Source organism: Tachysurus vachellii, chromosome 1 (assembly GCF_030014155.1).
Source record: "Tachysurus vachellii isolate PV-2020 chromosome 1, HZAU_Pvac_v1, whole genome shotgun sequence".
NCBI lineage: Eukaryota > Metazoa > Chordata > Actinopteri > Siluriformes > Bagridae > Tachysurus > Tachysurus vachellii.
In genome coordinates this window covers 14,023,924-14,041,371 of record NC_083460.1, presented here as the reverse complement: position 1 = coordinate 14,041,371, position 17,448 = coordinate 14,023,924, and the positions used below count along the sequence as shown (strand labels likewise).

At 40.6% G+C, this 17,448-nt stretch overlaps 1 protein-coding gene across 2 annotated transcripts; it reads right to left on the bottom strand.

Annotated features, from left to right (window-relative positions):
- Positions 1–1,951: 1,951 nt before the first annotated feature.
- LOC132848084 (E3 ubiquitin-protein ligase RNF31) lies at positions 1,952–17,349 on the bottom strand. 2 transcript variants are annotated; one of them, XM_060873596.1, is made up of 23 exons: positions 17,248–17,349; positions 15,873–16,070; positions 15,599–15,745; positions 14,477–14,632; positions 14,336–14,392; positions 13,762–13,897; positions 13,419–13,590; positions 11,020–11,165; positions 10,791–10,936; positions 10,001–10,219; positions 9,616–9,921; positions 8,891–9,076; positions 8,496–8,702; positions 8,236–8,409; positions 7,931–8,029; positions 5,604–5,693; positions 5,404–5,518; positions 4,721–4,833; positions 4,214–4,324; positions 3,897–3,945; positions 3,016–3,112; positions 2,656–2,821; positions 1,952–2,343 (listed from the first exon to the last, which is right to left on the bottom strand). In XM_060873596.1, the coding sequence occupies exons 2-23, from the start codon at positions 16,065–16,067 to the stop codon at positions 2,293–2,295; spliced, it is 3,138 nt and encodes a 1,045-aa protein (XP_060729579.1). In that variant the 5' UTR covers positions 16,068–16,070; positions 17,248–17,349; the 3' UTR covers positions 1,952–2,292. The 2 variants fall into 2 exon arrangements, with proteins under 2 accessions (XP_060729579.1, XP_060729573.1); XM_060873590.1 differs by lacking the exon at positions 17,248–17,349 and adding an exon at positions 16,346–16,515.
- Between the last annotated feature and the right edge of the window lie 99 nt (positions 17,350–17,448).

Below are 17,448 nucleotides of genomic sequence, written 5' to 3'. Positions count from 1 at the left end.
CGAACCCCGACCTGATCTGGAATCCAGCACCCTGACCGCTGGACCATCACGCCCTCAACGTCATCCGCAATCGTCATTGTCCACTCTTACATAAATCTAACACAGCTTTATTACTAAGAACAGTGAAACATGGTGATGGTAGTGTGATGGTGTCTAAATGTTTTGCCCCTTCAATATTGCTCCAATATCCAACAATTTTCAAAAATCCTCTGTATGGATGTGAAGGTCTGATCTCTGTCTCTGCTAAATCTGGCACAACCAGTTATTAAGGTAAGTTAGGGTGGAAAAATTACTTTTTCCCACACTGGTGAACATAGAGGTTACATAACCTTTCGTCCATCAATAAAGTAAACGATTGTTTAAAATCCGTATTGTGCGTTTCCTCATGACCTCCTTGAATGTCTTGGAAAACATTTTGTATGAAAATCTGAAACCATTAAGTGTCACAAATACACAGGAAATCAGGAACTATATACACATGGAACATGTCTGAATATGGCCAAACCAGTGGCTTATGTACTTCTAATCAAACATTAATGTTATTGTTATTTATGCAATTATAAATATATTAGTGTTAAAATTAATGGCACCTTTTAAGACCAAGATTCCACACACATTTAACATAGACTGAATTAACGAACAGATCACCACAGTACTACTAATAATAACAACAACTAAGGGAATTAGAACAACAACAAAAAAAAAACCTTAAAGGACAAACAAACGTACTTAAAGGAAACCCGACGCAAATCAAAACATATGGCCTTTATGTGGAAAAAAAAAATTGAAAAATGAAATAAAAATCCATCAGATTGTCTTATCGCACCTTTTTTAAAGTAACCTTTGCAACTCAACCTTTGCTATCCGCTTTCCCATTATTTCACGTTATTAAGAGTTCAGGAAATTGATTTCTCTCACGTTGAAAACGTAAATGTCAAAATGGAAGCCATGAACTTAGGAACATAAAGGTGGATTAAAGTAGTTTCGTTAATCAGTGTTTACACCGACTCCACACACACAAACACACACACACACACTAGCCAAGCACAAAGTGAATGAGCATCAGGCTTTTATTTATAATGTGTGTTTTTTTTTTTTTAAAAAACACACACACTCCTGATAACACACACACTTCATTTTATAAACCATAGAAAAACCCACCAGAGAAGAAAGTGCTTTTTTTTTTCTCTTTTGTCCTAGTCATCAGAGGATCTTTCGCCACAAAACAAAATACTACTCGAACCTACGTGGTGCAGCAGCCAGGGGGTTTGAAGCTATTTCTGTCTTCCAGTTAGCGATGACAGGCGAGTGTGATGAGTGTGTGCCTTCATGTCGCTCCCACATGGCACACAAATAAAGAAATCTATGCAAATAAAAAATGATCCTGATATACGCTCAAATTTATTAGTTTATTAGTAATTTATTATTTATAGTATTTCTAAATATATAAGATTAGAATAAAGTAAATAACCAATATCTGATAATTAAACCTATATTTCTAGACATTGTCTTATTCTTGAACAGGCTAAATTTTTATTCTTATACAGGACAAATATTTAGGATGAAATAAAAAAGAAAAAGAAATGGGATCATTATCGTGGTTATCTGTCAATATTTGAGGTGTCAGAAAAGGGAAAGATGATAAGGGGATGTGGTAGCTCAGTGGTTAAGGTGTTAGACCACTGATTAGAAGGTCATGGGTTTGAATCCCAGGTCCACCAGGCTGCCCTTGCTGGGTCCCTTAGCAAGGCCCTTAACCCTCAATTGCTCGGTTGTATAAATTGAAAAAAGAAAGCCACTCTGGATAATGGCATCTGCTAAATGGTGTAAATGTAAATAATAAAACCTGAGCCGGCATCTTTTCAATCGCTTATATATCTTTTAAATGTTCATCTGAGGAAAAAAGTGTGTTTAAGAAGTCTCATAAGCGCTAAAAGACAACAGAGCATGATTTTGTTTACCGTAGCTTTAATAGATTATTTAAATAGACATTTATGTGGGGGCAAAAGCATCACTTTAGCATAGACATCATGTAATAATCAGTGAATCGATGAGAAATAGCAGAACTTCAAACCGTAACCATTTCTGAACCCACAGAGAGAGAGAGAGAGAGAGAGAGAGAGAGAGATTGTCTGAAAAAAAAATGCTGCTTTAAAATCCGTCATCCGTGATCTCTAAAAACATTTTTAAAAATATTCCACGCTCGCCACTGCGCTGAAGATGGGTTGGCAGAGCAGTGTGTATGCACGTAGATGATAAAAGTCGAGGTAAAATCCGGGTGAAAATCGTTCTTCACTTCTTGCGTGGGACTTTATCACCCAGAGGAACCTCGTCCATTAGTTTCTGCACACAAGAGACGACAAAACGCATTACATGCTGCTTCTTCTTCTTCTCCTTCTTCATATCGAACAGCTTGAATATAACCAAAGTGAATATTATGATTATTAAACCTACTTCTAGACATTCCAAGCTTAAAATCTGCAAAATGTCCCAACAATAGCTAGAAATTGGGTTTAATAATCAGCTATTAGGAGAATAGAATTTTATTTCTATAGTGTTTTTAACCTGTAATTACAATGCAGATGAAAAGAAATCTGAAACGGGGAATTTATTTTACAGCGAAGGTGTTCGGATGAGACCGAGTTCTAAATGCACCTTGAGCAGTCGGGTGTAGTACATCCTGTCATCCTCTGCCTCCCCCTGAATGAGCTCCACTTGGTATCTCCTGCAGGCCAGGAGCAGCTCATTGGCTTCGAACAGAGGGGCAGGGTCGATGGAGTGGCCGTTGATGAGACTCACCAGGTACTCGCGGTAGTGTTTCCTAAAACAAAAAGGTCACCGGGGTCTTTAGGTGTACAGGTCACCGGAGTGTAATTAATCAAGCTTCACACTGAGAAATGGTGGATTTGGTACTGAAAATATTTCAATAATCCTCAGCGGTTGCCGTGATGCTGAAATATTAACTGCTACGTGATGACATTTAACAAAAAGGTTTAAGGTGTAGAAGTTGCTCACTCGCAGAGTCCCGCCTGTCCGGGCTGAGTCTGAGCTCCACACGCCGAGTCTGTCTGACGGGTACCGTCATCCTTCTGCTCGATCACACCACACACACCTAATACACACACACACACACACACACACACAGAAAGGAGCTGACTGTAACATTTATCAAAAATAAAAGGTGGAGGAGGTGGAAAAAACTGTGTGAGGCCAAAAAAAGAAACAATAGGTAAAAGATGGAAGGAAGGATGGATGGATGGATGGATGGAAGGAAGGAAAAATGGGAGGAAGGTAGGAAAAAAGTAAAGGAGAAAGGAAGGACAGAAAGGAAGGAAGGAAGAAGGAAACAAAGAAAAAGTTTGGGAGGGAAAGAAAGAAAATATGTGAAATATGCTATATTAAATCAAAAGATAGATAGATAGATAGATAGATAGATAGATAGATAGATAGATAGATAGATAGATAGATAGATAGATAGAGGAATAAATAAATAAATGTAGATAAATAAATAAAAAAGTAAGCAAGACAAAGAAAAATAGGTAGTGAAAAAGAGAGAGAATAAAGAAAGCATTACATGTACAGGAGCTGTTTGTGTGTGTGTGTGTGTGTGTGTGTGTGTGTGTGTGTGTGGCAGTGGATAAATGTGTGAATGGAAGTGTGTCAAGGCGTAGGTGTGTTTGTTTTCGCGGTTCTTGTACAGACTCGTGTTCAGTTCTGAGTCAGGAGGACTGATCAGACTTTAACTCAGACTTTCAGTACACACACACACACACACACACACATGCTGAGTGACTAACACATTATATATGGAAGATATCATAAACAAACAAGATAAGGCACGTGTTGAGAGAGAAGAGTGTGTGTGTGTGTGTGTGTGTGTTCTTGCAGTGACAGACCTGTTTGTGTTCCTGGAGGAACATCAGTGTTAAAGGCCACTACACATTTCTGCAAAAAGACAAACAAAAAAGCTGAGAATAAAGCTCCTGCATATAGAACTGTGAGAACAAGACGTGAGAACAACACAGCCTGGGATCTTCATGTGCAGTGTGTGTGTGTGTGTGTGTGTGTGTGTGTGTGGGAGGACAATGTGTGTGCCTTTTCTTCATCCTGCTTCTGCTTTATCCTGTAAGCGTGCATAAATACTGTATGGGTAATAAGGTGGACAAGAATATTTTGGTGTAGTGGATCTGGTGTGTGTGTGTGTGTGTGTTACCTGTAGTAAGGCCTGCAGTCTGGCTGGTTCCCAGTCACGCAGGTAAAACAGGCAGTCTCTGGGGTGATGAGCATGAAGACCAGTCACACTGCACTGAGGCACCGCACAGGTCTGTAACAACAACAACACACACACACAAATTGAGCGAGGAGAACATGGAGAACATTTTGAGGAGAATATGTTGAGGAGGAGAGTGTGTTTAGGAAAACACATTGAGGAGAACATGGTCAGGAGAACATGGTCAGGAGAACATGCTGAGGAGAGCATAGTCAGGAGCACATGCTGAGGAGAACATGGTCAGGAGAACATGGTCAGGAGAACATGGTCAGGAGAACATGCTGAGGAGAGCATAGTCAGGAGAACATGGCCAGGAGAACATGGTCAGGAGAACATGCTGAGGAGAACATGCTGAGGAGAACGTGCTGAGGAGAACATGGTCAGGAGAACGTGCTGAGGAGAACGTGCTGAGGAGAACATGCTGAGGAGAATGTGGTCAGGAGAACTCACCGTGTGGAAGGGGTTGTTGCATCCACTGCAGAACTGATAGCGACACTGAGAGCAGCTGAAGTGCATACAGCCTCCACGAGCCAGAGCATACTGAAACCTGCAGTTAGGACATGCTAGAGAGAGAGAGAGAGAGAGAGAGAGAGAGAGAGAGAGAGAGAGAGAGAGAGAGAGAGAGAGAGAGAGAGAGAGAGAGAGAGAGAGAGAGAGAGAGAGAGAGAGAGAGAGAGAGAGAGAGAGAGAGAGAGAGAGAGAGAGAGAGAGAGAGAGAGAGAGAGAGAGAGAGAGAGATACATGTATCACAGATTCACTGGTTATAGATACAATGGCTATAATAAGAGTAATAATAAGAGTAATAATAGTAGCCTAGCCTCGTGTCAGTATCCAGTGTCTGCAGGGTCCTAGTGCTCCTGCTGCCCCAACTACCAACTAAACGCCCCCTATCACCCTCCAAGTGTCCCACCCACATGTTTCTTCCTCCTGCTCTGTGCTGTTAGTTAAAAGACAGTAAAAGGTCGTGCTCTGATAGTGTTCTGTTTGGACCATGTTCTATCAGAGGGGTTATCAGGATGGGGCTATTTGTGCTACTGATCCTGCTGTTAGCTTCATTAACGCTAGATTAGAACAGAGCCTCGAGGGGTGTGATGACAATAATGATGATGACGATGAAGATGATGATGACTCACTGATTCCATTGTCACGCAGGTAACCAGCCAAACCCTGGCGCTGATATTCTGGATCGTTCTCACGCTTCCACAACTGGAACTGTTCACATGACAGGCCAGCATGCTGAGCCTCCCACTGTGTGCACACACAGAGTAAGTAGGGAGTGTGTGTGTGTGTGTGTGTGTGTGTGTGTGTGCTCCCATTTTGCTGTACTACTCACAGGTTTTTTGCACTGAGCGCAGAAGCTGTTCCGGCACTGCAGACAGGTGACCTTGAGCTGATCTCCATCGTAGATGAAACCGTATGAGCACTGTGACGAGAACAGAGAGAGAGAGAGAGAGAGAGAGAGAGAGAGAGAGAGAGAGAGAGAGAGAGAGAGAGAGAGAGAGAGATGAATCTGCAGGAGGAAATAAGCTCTTCTGTTCTCAGGACTCAGCACTGTGAAGGTCACTTTAACTTGTGTTACAACTGCTTTGAAGTGCAGCTTTAGAACCGACTACATGAGCAGTGTGCTTAAGCAGAACCCCACATGAGTCCTCACATGGGTCTCCACACAAGTCCCTACACGAGTTCATACATGAGTCCCCGCACGAGTCTCCACAGGAGTCCCCGCACGAGTGCCCACACGAGTCCCCGCACGAGTGCCCACACGAGTCCCCGCACGAGTCCCCACACGAGTCCCCACACGAGTCCCCACACGAGTCCCTACAGGAGTGCCCACACGAGTCCCTACAGGAGTGCCCACACGAGTCCCCACACGAGTCCCTACAGGAGTGCCCACACGAGTCCCCACACGAGTCCCTACAGGAGTGCCCACACGAGTCCCCACACGAGTCCCTACAGGAGTGCCCACACGAGTGCCCGCACGAGTCCCTACAGGAGTGCCCACACGAGTGCCCGCACGAGTCCCTACAGGAGTGCCCACACGAGTCCCCGCACGAGTCCCTACAGGAGTGCCCACACGAGTCCCCGCACGAGTCCCTACAGGAGTGCCCACACGAGTCCCCACACGAGTCCCTACAGGAGTGCCCACACGAGTGCCCGCACGAGTCCCTACAGGAGTGCCCACACGAGTGCCCGCACGAGTCCCTCACTTAGCAAACCCACTCCACTTAATGTAGGTAAACAAAAATAAACACAGCACTATATGTTTAATTTGTTTAATCCTGTTCTCACTTATTTATAGCCAACATCAATACTGTTTTTTTTCTTTTTTTTCCTTTTACTTTAAGTCAGTAAGACAAAACAAACACAACTTGCTATGTTAAAGAGAAACCTCCATGAAGATCTTTAGTTACTATCTGTAGCTGAAACTTTCTCTTTCATTCATTCTTTCTTTTAATAACACTGTTCTTTTTCTTTCTTTCTTTCTTTCTTTCTTTCTTTCTTTCTTTCTTTCACTAAAACTCTGTTCTTCCTTTCTTTTTTCTTCCTTTCTTTCTTTCTTTCTTTCTTTCTTTCTTTTTTCTTTCTTTCTTTCTGACTCTGTTCTTTCTTTATTTCTTTCACTAAAACTCTGTTCTTTCTTTCGTTTTTTCTAACACTGTTCTTTCTTTCTTTCTAACTCTGTTCTTTCATTTCTTCACTAAAACGTTGCTCTTTCTTTCTTTCTTTCTTTCTTTTTCTTTCTTTCTTTCTTTCACTAAAACGTTGTTATTTCTTTCTTTCTTTCTTTCTTTCTTTCTTTCTTTCTGACTCTGTTCTTTCTTTATTTCTTCACTAAAACTCTGTTCTTCCTTTCTATCTTTTTTCTTTCTTTCTTTCTTTCTTTCTTTCTTTCTGACTCTGTTCTTTCTTTATTTCTTGACTAAAACTCTGTTCTTTCTTTCTTTCTTTCTTTCTTTCTTTCTTTCTTTCTTTCTTTCTTTCTGACTCTGTTCTTTCTTTATTTCTTGACTAAAACATTGTTCTTTCTTTCTTTCTTTCTTTCTTTCTTTCTTTCTTTCTTTCTTTCTTTATTTCTTTATTTCTTCACTAAAACTCTGTTCGTTCTTTCTTTCTTTCTTTCTTTCACTAAAATTTTGTTCTTTCTTTCTTTCTTTCTTTCTTTCTTTCTTTCTTTCTTTCTTTCTTTCTGACTCTGTTCTTTCTTTCTTTCACTAAAACTCTGTTCTTTCTTTCTTTTTTCTTCCTTTCTTTCTTTCTGACTCTGTTCTTTCTTTATTTCTTCACTAAAACTCTGTTCTTTCTTTCACTAAAACTCTGTTCTTTCTTTCTTTTTTCTTCCTTTCTTTCTTTCTGACTCTGTTCTTTCTTTATTTCTTCACTAAAACTCTATTTGTTCTTTCTTTCTTTCTTTCTTTCTTTCTTTCTTTCTTTTTTTCACTAAAATTCTGTTCTTTCTTTCTTTCTTTCTTTCTTTCTTTCACTAAAACTCTGTTCTTTCTTTCTTTTTTCTTCCTTTCTTTCTTTCTGACTCTGTTCTTTCTTTCTTTTCGCAGTCACTCATCACTTTCTTTCTTTTCCCTGTGTGTGCGTATGTGTGTGTGTGTGTGTGTGTGTGTGTGTGTGTGTGTATGTGTGTGTGTGTGTGTGTGTAGTACTCACATGGCTGCACCAGAGGAACTTTGGGTCTTTGATGAGAGCTTGTTCAGTCAGCTTCTTATGGAAAAGATCATAGACCTCCTGCTCCAGGCATTCCCTCAGCTTGATGTATGCAAACACACAAACACACACAAACACACACACACACGTGCACAATGATAAAGAAACACCCTCAAAGTTATAATAATGAAATTGCTTTGATCAGAATTTACAGCAGACTGCGTTTGTGTTCAAACTAAATCTCAACAGAACTGAATTTCTACTAGTGAGACAGAAACTTAGATCCTCGGAGACATCTGTCTCCGTACCTGGATGTCCAGAGTGGAGAAGTAGCTGTTGAGGTGCTCGGGGTCGTTGATGTCAGGTTCGGAGCACACAGGACACACCATGTCCCTGATGTGTTTGTCTCTCACGGCGATGGTGAAGTGCTGCTTAAAACACTCGCAGCAAACGGAGCACTGACACGACGTCAGAGACTGCATCTGAGGAGGAGGAAGAGGAGGAGGAGGAGGAAAGTAAAAAGGCAAGCTAATAACTCTCTGTGTGTTTGTGTGTGTGTGAGAGATACCTTGCTGTGGGGAAACAAGGACAGGCATATAGGACACTCTTTCGCCAACACACGACGGATAAAGTCACGGTCATGTGACTCACGCACAGCCTGTACCACGTCCTCCAGCGTGTAGGGGGCACCAGGGTCACGCAACAGAGACAGAGCTAGCTCACAGCGCCCCCAACTGGGCAGATTGTACATGGCGAGGAGTTGACGACACACACGCTAAAACACACACACAGAAATTTTAAACATTATAGTTACCTACACCTCTTGAATTCTGGACTACACTCGTGTAAATGTTGCTAATAGTTAATGTAATTAAAATCTGGCTCATATATGCAGCTAAAATGGGATGAATATCTGAACTGTAATCTGTGATTGAATTCGAGTTGTAATTTGTAATTTCGAACCTGTTTGTCGGGGTGGTCGATGTCGATGGTGGGTTCGGGTTCGTCGCTCCACATGCGCTTGTGAAAAGGCTCCAGCAGGGGACGCTGTAGGAGCACCAGGGCACCTCTCACCTCACCACCGCTCTGCCTCAAAGCCTCCTCACAGGCGCGAGAGTCGGGGAAGCCGAGAGAGGCTAGCTCCTTCACCTGACACACACACAGATTAGATGCGTGGGTGGAGCTTATTAGCAATCCAAAAAATGATTTTTTTTTGTGCCAAAAAAGAAAGAAAGAAACAAAGGAAGGAAAGAAGGAAGGTCAGAAGAAATAAAGTTTGTTCTTATATAGTATTGTTTCCATGGTAACAGCTCATTTATTAGTTTATATACTTGAGCTTTCTGTCTTCTGACAGTCAAAGGAATAGAGTGGCTTGGCGGAATGTTTCACAAAAATAAATGGATAAAAACATACTGCACTGTTGTTGTTGAATTAATTACAAAGTTGTTTTTGGCGAATTGATGTAGTGTGAGGGGAACAGAACACTTCGTGGCAAGCTGTTATAGGAAAACAATCAATGTTAGGGTGTTAACAGCAAGACGAAAAGAGTTTCACTGCTTGTATAATTCTCATATGAAGTGCAGCTTACATGGTTATCCAGGGGTACGAGCTGAAAATGGCAGATTCTAATGATTTTTTTTTACTGTTACTCACATGACACCATATTAGCTCTGTATCCTGAAACCCACCCTAGCGATGCGGTCCCTGAGTGCCTGCCTCGCCGCTTTCTCACTGTTGCCACATGCTGCGAGCCAGGCCTGCTTGGCCTCGGCTCTGGATAAAGGCACAGAGATCTTCTGGACCTCGCCGTGTTGTGCGGCTGTTGTCTGGAGAGGTTTGGGCTCATGCTGGAACGAGGCTGCCATGGCGCAGATCTCATCCAGCCTGTGCGGCAACTCCGTCTTCAGCCAATCACATGGTGTCCCGCTCATGCCGCCCGAAACCCGCAGACTCGTATATATCTCCTCGGGGCTCACACCCTTCACCTCGCCTTCCTGAGGAAAAAAACCCAAATAAACATAAAGAAACTAGCTACAACGTTACTAAAAATTTGCTATGTTAACTGTTACATACTCGAATCAGCTTGATCAGTTTAAGTCCCTCCTCCCGCATTAACTTCTGCCTCTTTAAATCCGGATCCTCCACTGGAGGACTTTTCGGCGTCACATCCTTAATCTGGGAAGTTGGGAGGGGTTTAGAAGGCGATGGGGCGGGGTCTGATCTTACCAGGTCACACATTTCACATCGGGGTGATGGAGTTTGGTTGGCGTAAGTGCAGAATTGGCAGATCCACTGAAACACAGCACAGAGAAACATGGGGGAAAAAAGAAGCAACAGGAAGACATAAATTCACACAGATGGCTGCTTAGCAGGTGTCTCTTCACATTACAAATATAGTTTGCACGCTTGCTTATGTTTGTGAATGGATAATAGATATTTTGAGCCAAAAGAAGCAGTCAGTCGAAGTGGGATTGAATTTGTTAGAAAGATGAAACAGAAGTCACGACTATAATTTGACTCAGAGTTACAACATTGTGAGGTTAAAATATAGTCTCATTGTGGTTTAGATAGATAGCTGAGGGTCAAGAAAGGAGGAGCCAATAATGCCTGTCAATCAATCAATGTTTTTGTGCCATGATGGCTCAGACTGTAGTATACTGATTGATTGTATTGAAGCTGTAGAAATTATAAAGGTTTGGTTTGGCTGGACGTCTTGTTTCCTGGAAGTACACAAGGCTGGTACAATTTTCATATGTCTGATCACATTAAACTTAAACTCTGCCCATCCGAACCTGAGCAAAATCTGAATCTAACCAATCTCTCAGAATTCAAATGGTGTTGCAGTGAGTCAGCGAGCGAGTACCTGCCCTGTGTCGAAAAGTCCTGCTGGAGACAGCGTGGGTCGAGAAGGCGTCACAGGAGGGCGTGTGGCCAGACGGGGGCGCTCACACACCTCGCACAGAATACTGCTGCCGGAGTTCACCACTGTGCAGCTCTTACACTGCCACTCTGATTAAAAAAAAACACAAGGAAAGTGAGTTCCATGCAAAGGTAGAGCGACATGACAACTGATGCACACCATGTCTACTGACCTGTAATTGTAGACGGCTGTGGAGGATCGTCCTGTATGACCGGGGCAGCTGCGGCCAGACGAGGGCGCTCGCAGGTATTACACAACACCTGCTGCATTGTGTTCACCGTCGTGCAGTACGAACAATTCCACGAGGCCAGAGACGTGCTGCGAGGAAAGCAATAAGAGTGTGAGCAGAAGACTAAACCATGGACACTTAGCTTTTACTGTGTAACTAGTAATCTACTAAACCTTTGTTTTGACTTTGTTTGGAAATTCGTAGCTGAAGATATCTCTAATGGTAGCTGAAGAATGCTCTAACAACCACAATATTATTTCTAAATTAGTTTCTAAATATAATCATATAATCAAATCTATGCAGATCAAATTTTAATCAATATTCTTTGATCTTTTAGCAATTTCACTCATATAACACTTTAGTCATGATCACTAAAAAATGTTCTTAGTCTTGTTATAATTCTGAGCTTCCTGTCAATTGACCTAGAAGTGTCAATGTATTTCAGAAAAGCTTTTAAATATTTATTTGTTCTGTGTCTTTGTGCAATTTTTTATTTGTCCAAAATACACAGTGGTATTTAACGTACTTCAGTGTTGACAAACAGCCAACTATACATTATCACACTGTTAAACAAAAAATAAAACATATATAAAATTATAGTATAAAATTATATTTATTAAATTAAATTACAATTATATCCAATTATAATTATTATATGGGTTTTTTGTATTATGTAGTGAAATAGAAGAAATGATCATGCAGAATAGACACTAGGATTTGATTAATTGGAAATCGACTCCCTGAGAATGGAATGCATGGGAATTGACTTCCCGGGTAGTCCAGGTGAATCGACTCCAGATGAATCGATTCCTGGTGAACCGACTCCCAGAGAATGGACTCCTTGAATCTAAATCGTTTAAAGACCTTAAGTCAAAAAGGTGTTTAGATGTCTATTCCACAGTGATACCACGAGATACGAATGCTTTGACATACATATTTTTTGAGATACGAGCCGTGATTTGACCATATTTTTGGCTTGAGATACGAGCATATTTTTGAGATACGAGCATCCGAGCTGCCGCCGCCGCCGAAACAAAGATCCCCAACAACCACGTGTGCTCTGTTTCCCCCGCCTCAGCCTCCCGCGTCTCACTCGGTTAAAGCCGCCTTTCCACTGCACACGACAAACGACGGCCGATAAACCGGAAGTCAATCGTTTCCTATGGAGAGTCGCAAAGGCGCTGCGTGAGGTGCCGACCATCTGCGGATCCGTAATTTTCGGTCCGTTTTAAGCGCTGGATCCGTTAAAGAATTTGAACTTGTGCGACTACACCGCATCTGATATGCCGACCGGACAGGTGTTTATTAAAACGAGCGGCAGATGTTAGTGAGGAAAGAGTGACAAAAAATGCAAAAACAAGTGAAGAGAAAAGCGATGAAGAAAATTAAGCAAAATTAATGTAAAGATAATGTAAAGAATGCAAAAATTGTAGCAATTAAGTTCAGTTAAGTTAAGAGAAATAAAGCATCGCGTTAGTTCTGGCAGGCCACGTCGTCAAGCGTGCATCAGCTGTTAATCAGCTGTCCACAACGCGCACCAATCCGGTCCATATTACCCGACCATTTAAATTCACATTCATTGAGCCGCTTTTAGTGCTGCGATTTAAACTCCCTCCTCCAACCCCGACTCCACCATGCCGGAACCTGTGTTCGCTGTACCAGTTTACGTCATAAATCTCCACATATTTTTCTCTCTCTCTCTCCCTCTCTCTCTCTAATTATTTAATTATCTATTTATCCATTTATTATTTTCCTTTCCTTTTTTTAACTCTATGCATGATTAATGGTTCTGTTATACGGGGAGTTTATTCTATTTTCTAGTTGCTGCTCTCCGCGCTCTAAATGAAGTTTAGTTAAGTTCCATTTAAGTGTAAAGTAGCATTAAGAGTGTACAGTAGCGAGTAAGTGAACGAAAGTTAAAGTGTAATTCCTCCTAACTCCTCCGCCTGTTTACTCCTCCCTCAACCTCCGTGCGCATCTTCCTTAAAGTAAAACCATTTTTTTTTTTTTTAACATTCTCTTTTATTACTGTATGTTTTTATACAATATTTGTCATTTATAAATACAGGTACTGTACATTTTTCATATTCAAAACGAAAAAAAAAAAGAATTTTGCGAGCTGGAACGGATTAAAGGGATTTCAATTAATTTAAATGGGGAAAATTGCTTTGAGATACGAGCAATTTGAGATACGAGCAAGGTCACGGAACAAAGTAAACTCGTATCTCGAGGTACTGTATCACTGTATCTAGCTATCTATCTATCTATGATACTTTTAAAATTTGAAAGATGTATTGCTCTGCAATCTAACAGTGAATAGCACATATAAATGCAATTCCCACCTGAGTGTTTTGACGGTTCTGGGGGCCACCACAGGGACTCTGGTGTGTTTGGCACGAGCGGGGTGCGTGTGGTAAAGTTGGTCGCATTCTACACACAGACGCTGGGAGCACGTGGTGCAGTGGAATGCCACACGCAAGATCCCACATATGCTGCAGTTCTCTTCACAGACAGCTGTGGAGGACAAAGAGCTGGAGTGAGTTCATTGTTTTCCTTAAACTTTATGTTGTTTGCATGATGTGGTATATATTCCTGCACACCCTTAATAGTAAAGGTTGATTTTTTGTGAAATGTGTTGATGCTGTTAGATTGTGATCTGCTGTGGTCATGTGTGTGACAGCTCACCTGTTGGCTTGGGGGGTGTGATGGTGGAGACGGACAGGGGGCCTGTGGACAGAGTGGGCAGAGAGACTTTTTCCCACAGCCTCTCACTGGACGGAGGTATCTCCACAGCATCTGAGCTCAGTCCGTTATCGTCATCCTGTTAAAGCGACACACACTGTAATCACTTCACATCCATATTTACTTTCATTCTATTCTCTTTCATAACGTTAATAAGACTGAAAAAAATCCTCCTCTGTATCGATTACAGCTTTACCTCTGATTGTTACAAAGCGCTGAACATCAAATAAACATCTTCTTACCGTATCAACAGACGTACAAGTCCCTACGAATGAGCTGTTAGTATGGAAATGATCCCATATCAGAGTAAGATACTCTGCTTTGAGACATTGTCTATTGTTAAAAGTGCTATACAAATAAATAAAGAACATTGATAAAAACCTGTGGTGTGCAGCAGCACTACTATCTTGGCTGCTGTTATAGAAAATAAACCTTCCATCAACCTCCTTCTGAGAAGTCAGAATCGAGAATCTGACAGTGTATTGGGATTAAAAAAAGTGTATACATGCTTAAATACCTTCTGAGTGAGAGACGGGATGATTCTCTCAAAGAACTCTGGGTGAGGATGGGTGTCCTGCATGCACACACAAACATTATTATTATTATTATTATTATTATTATTATTATTATTATTATTATTATAACGCACTGCACCGACCTTGATAAGCATATCCAACTCTATACGCAGACTCATGACCTCCAGTGTCACTGATGCCACTTTGGTGACATCCGGCTCTGTGATGTCATCTGGAAAGCTCAGACCATCCATCTGCTGATTGGTGTAGCCATAAAGGCACAAGACGGCCCGCCCACCCTAAGAGAGAAAGCTCATTCAATAACACAGCTCTTCTCCTTGTAGGCTCCTCGTTGGTGCATCTTTTGTGTATTATAAGATTTTATTTTTTTTTTTTGTTTTGTTTTCTCAGAAATATTTCATTGAAAATCTATTAATATTTATTTATTTTATTTATTTATTTATAATGTATTTGATATTAAAATCATAGAATATAGATAGATATCAAATATTGCAAAAATTTTAAAATATATTTTTAATGATATTTTTTAATTAAATTAATTTTTTTAGGTAGGTTGTTTTTAGTTTTTTTGGGGCCTGAAATTAAAGTAATATCTAAAGCTATATTATAATAATTAATAATTATACATGAATTCAAATTAAACATATAGAAGTTATATATCGTCGCTGTCGGGCGGAAACCTCGTATGTCCAAATTTGGTCAATTTCATATTTTTTCACATATCGATGCTATTGGTCAGTCCCCACGTGGGTCTGTTATTTTTACAAGTTATTAACCAATCTAAAGTCTTGAAAATAGCTTGAGCGCAAATCTCATAACTCCATTGGACACTTCAACTGTCCACCTCTTCCTCACTCCACGGGAGAGATTCACGGCATATTTCTCCTTAATACGAGTCGCAACGAATCAACACGTCTTCTGAGGTAATGTCTTCAAAACACTGGGCTCAAAGAAAAAAAAATCTTGACCCCCGCTAGTTCTGGTGCTTGTCTGAGGACAGGAATTTAGCGCAAGACAATCCACTGCAACGCGGACTAAATCCTGTGCACTGCAGATAAGGTACAGCATTTTTTTAATTTCCTGAAAAATAACGGTTTTGGAGATATGAGTTGATCAAATCCATAATAATTTAAATTATTATAAAGACAATTCTTTAATTTACTAATTAATTTAGTATTGTTATTATCTCACTTATAACAAAAGGTAACATAGATAGATAGAGTGTAGTGTTCGGTGTCACTCACGTGAATAGCGTCCACCGTGGCCTTGAACACGGGGTTGTTGTGTTTCACCGTACGCCAGAACTTTGGCCGGTTTGGACTGGTCAGGTTGGAGCCGTACTTCTCCAGGATGTTGAGCGCTGTGGACAGTTTCTGAAGTGATGCTATTGCCTAGAAAAATCAATCAATCAATCAATCAATCAATCAATCAATCAATAAATAAATAAATAAATAAGTAAAATAAGGCACTAAAAGTTTTGACTCCCAAATCTACACTATCCTTCTATAAAATTTTCACCTCTGTCTTGTTGCTTCCAGCACTGTTTTCTACCAGCATGGTCTCTGCAGCAATAAAGCGATATTTAGCTGAAGGTGGCAGAGAGATGTTGGCCACAGCAGACACTGCGTTCCTGATGTCCTGAGTAGAACCAGGTCTAGATAAGCACTCCTCGGCCCGGCTCCTGACTTCCTCAAACTGTTCTGACAGCGTCATCGTCTGAAAGGGAAACCACCACAAAAAAAGCAAACAGACACAGCTGAGATTTCTCACACACCCCACATTCAGTGTATGTTTACTGAAGAGCTATGACGTCAGAGGTGGAGCTGTCATGAAGGACATTATTATGAGCTTCAATACAACAATTAATACCTTAAAATAAGTGTATTCCACTGATAAATATAAAGTATTTCATAGACAAAACTACTAATTATTGATCACAACATAGAAAATGTACAAAAGACTAAAAGTTCTTTAATAAGGAAATAAACTACCTCGAGATTAAGGCAATTTCATTTGATCTCGTAAATCCAGATGCCTCGACGTATTTTGTTTACATGATTATTCTGTTTAAATGAATAATGCTAGTATTTAAAAACAAGTAGTAAGTTCAATAGATTCCGAATACTTGTTTTCTGACAAAACGGAAAGTGAAAGCAGTGTTGACATGACTTTCACTTCCGTATTTCCACAAACCTGCGTTTTTATTGGCTTATAGCGATACACTAACCAATCACAGCACAGAATGAAGTGTTAGCCGAGATGTTCTGGAGTCGATTTTGGAGAGTCGATTCAACAACGCATTTTTCAACAGGAAAAATGTCTAGTGAAAAATTCGAACGATTATTATTATTATTTCCTGAATGCCCTGAATTGTGTTTTATTTTATGAACGAATGTATCTATCCTGATAACGGATTCACATACTTTTTTTCGTGCTCAAAAACAGTCGTGAATAATCGACTCCGAAGCTGTTGACAGAATCGACTCTTTTCAGGTTCTACGTGTTTACAGAATCTTTAGAGTCGATTCTCAGTTCTCATCAAAGCACAGAATCAGAGAATCGACTCTTTTATGGAATCGACTCTCAGTACTTGGTGGCTTTTAAATTTTCTAACGCGTTTCTAGATTTTACGCAATTTAATTAAGGTTTTCAGATGATATGATCTTTCACAACCCGAGTAACCAACAGCATTATCGTGTAGGTTTGTTAATAAACAGATAGCTATACTAGCCTGCTTTGTTTTCAGGTAGCAAAACAGCAAACAACACACACAGTGACATTGACACGCACAATAACACGTATGGGCTCATGCGGTAATGTTATTAATATTATAAATTAAACTATATAAGAACTCGTATGTTAATATAAATGTGTGTTTAGAAGTGTCACTTACTGCGCACTTGAATGAGCTAATCTGCTAGCTCTCAGGTTTGGATACAGTACGGTGGCCGTAGGTCCACTGTATTGTGCGTTTGTGTTAATTACTGCCATCTTCTGGAGATTCCCTGGAACAATTATTCTATTAATCGTACATTAGAGTCCCTGGACTTCATGAATGAATTAGTTAGTTGTTCTTTTTTTTTTTTTAATTAAC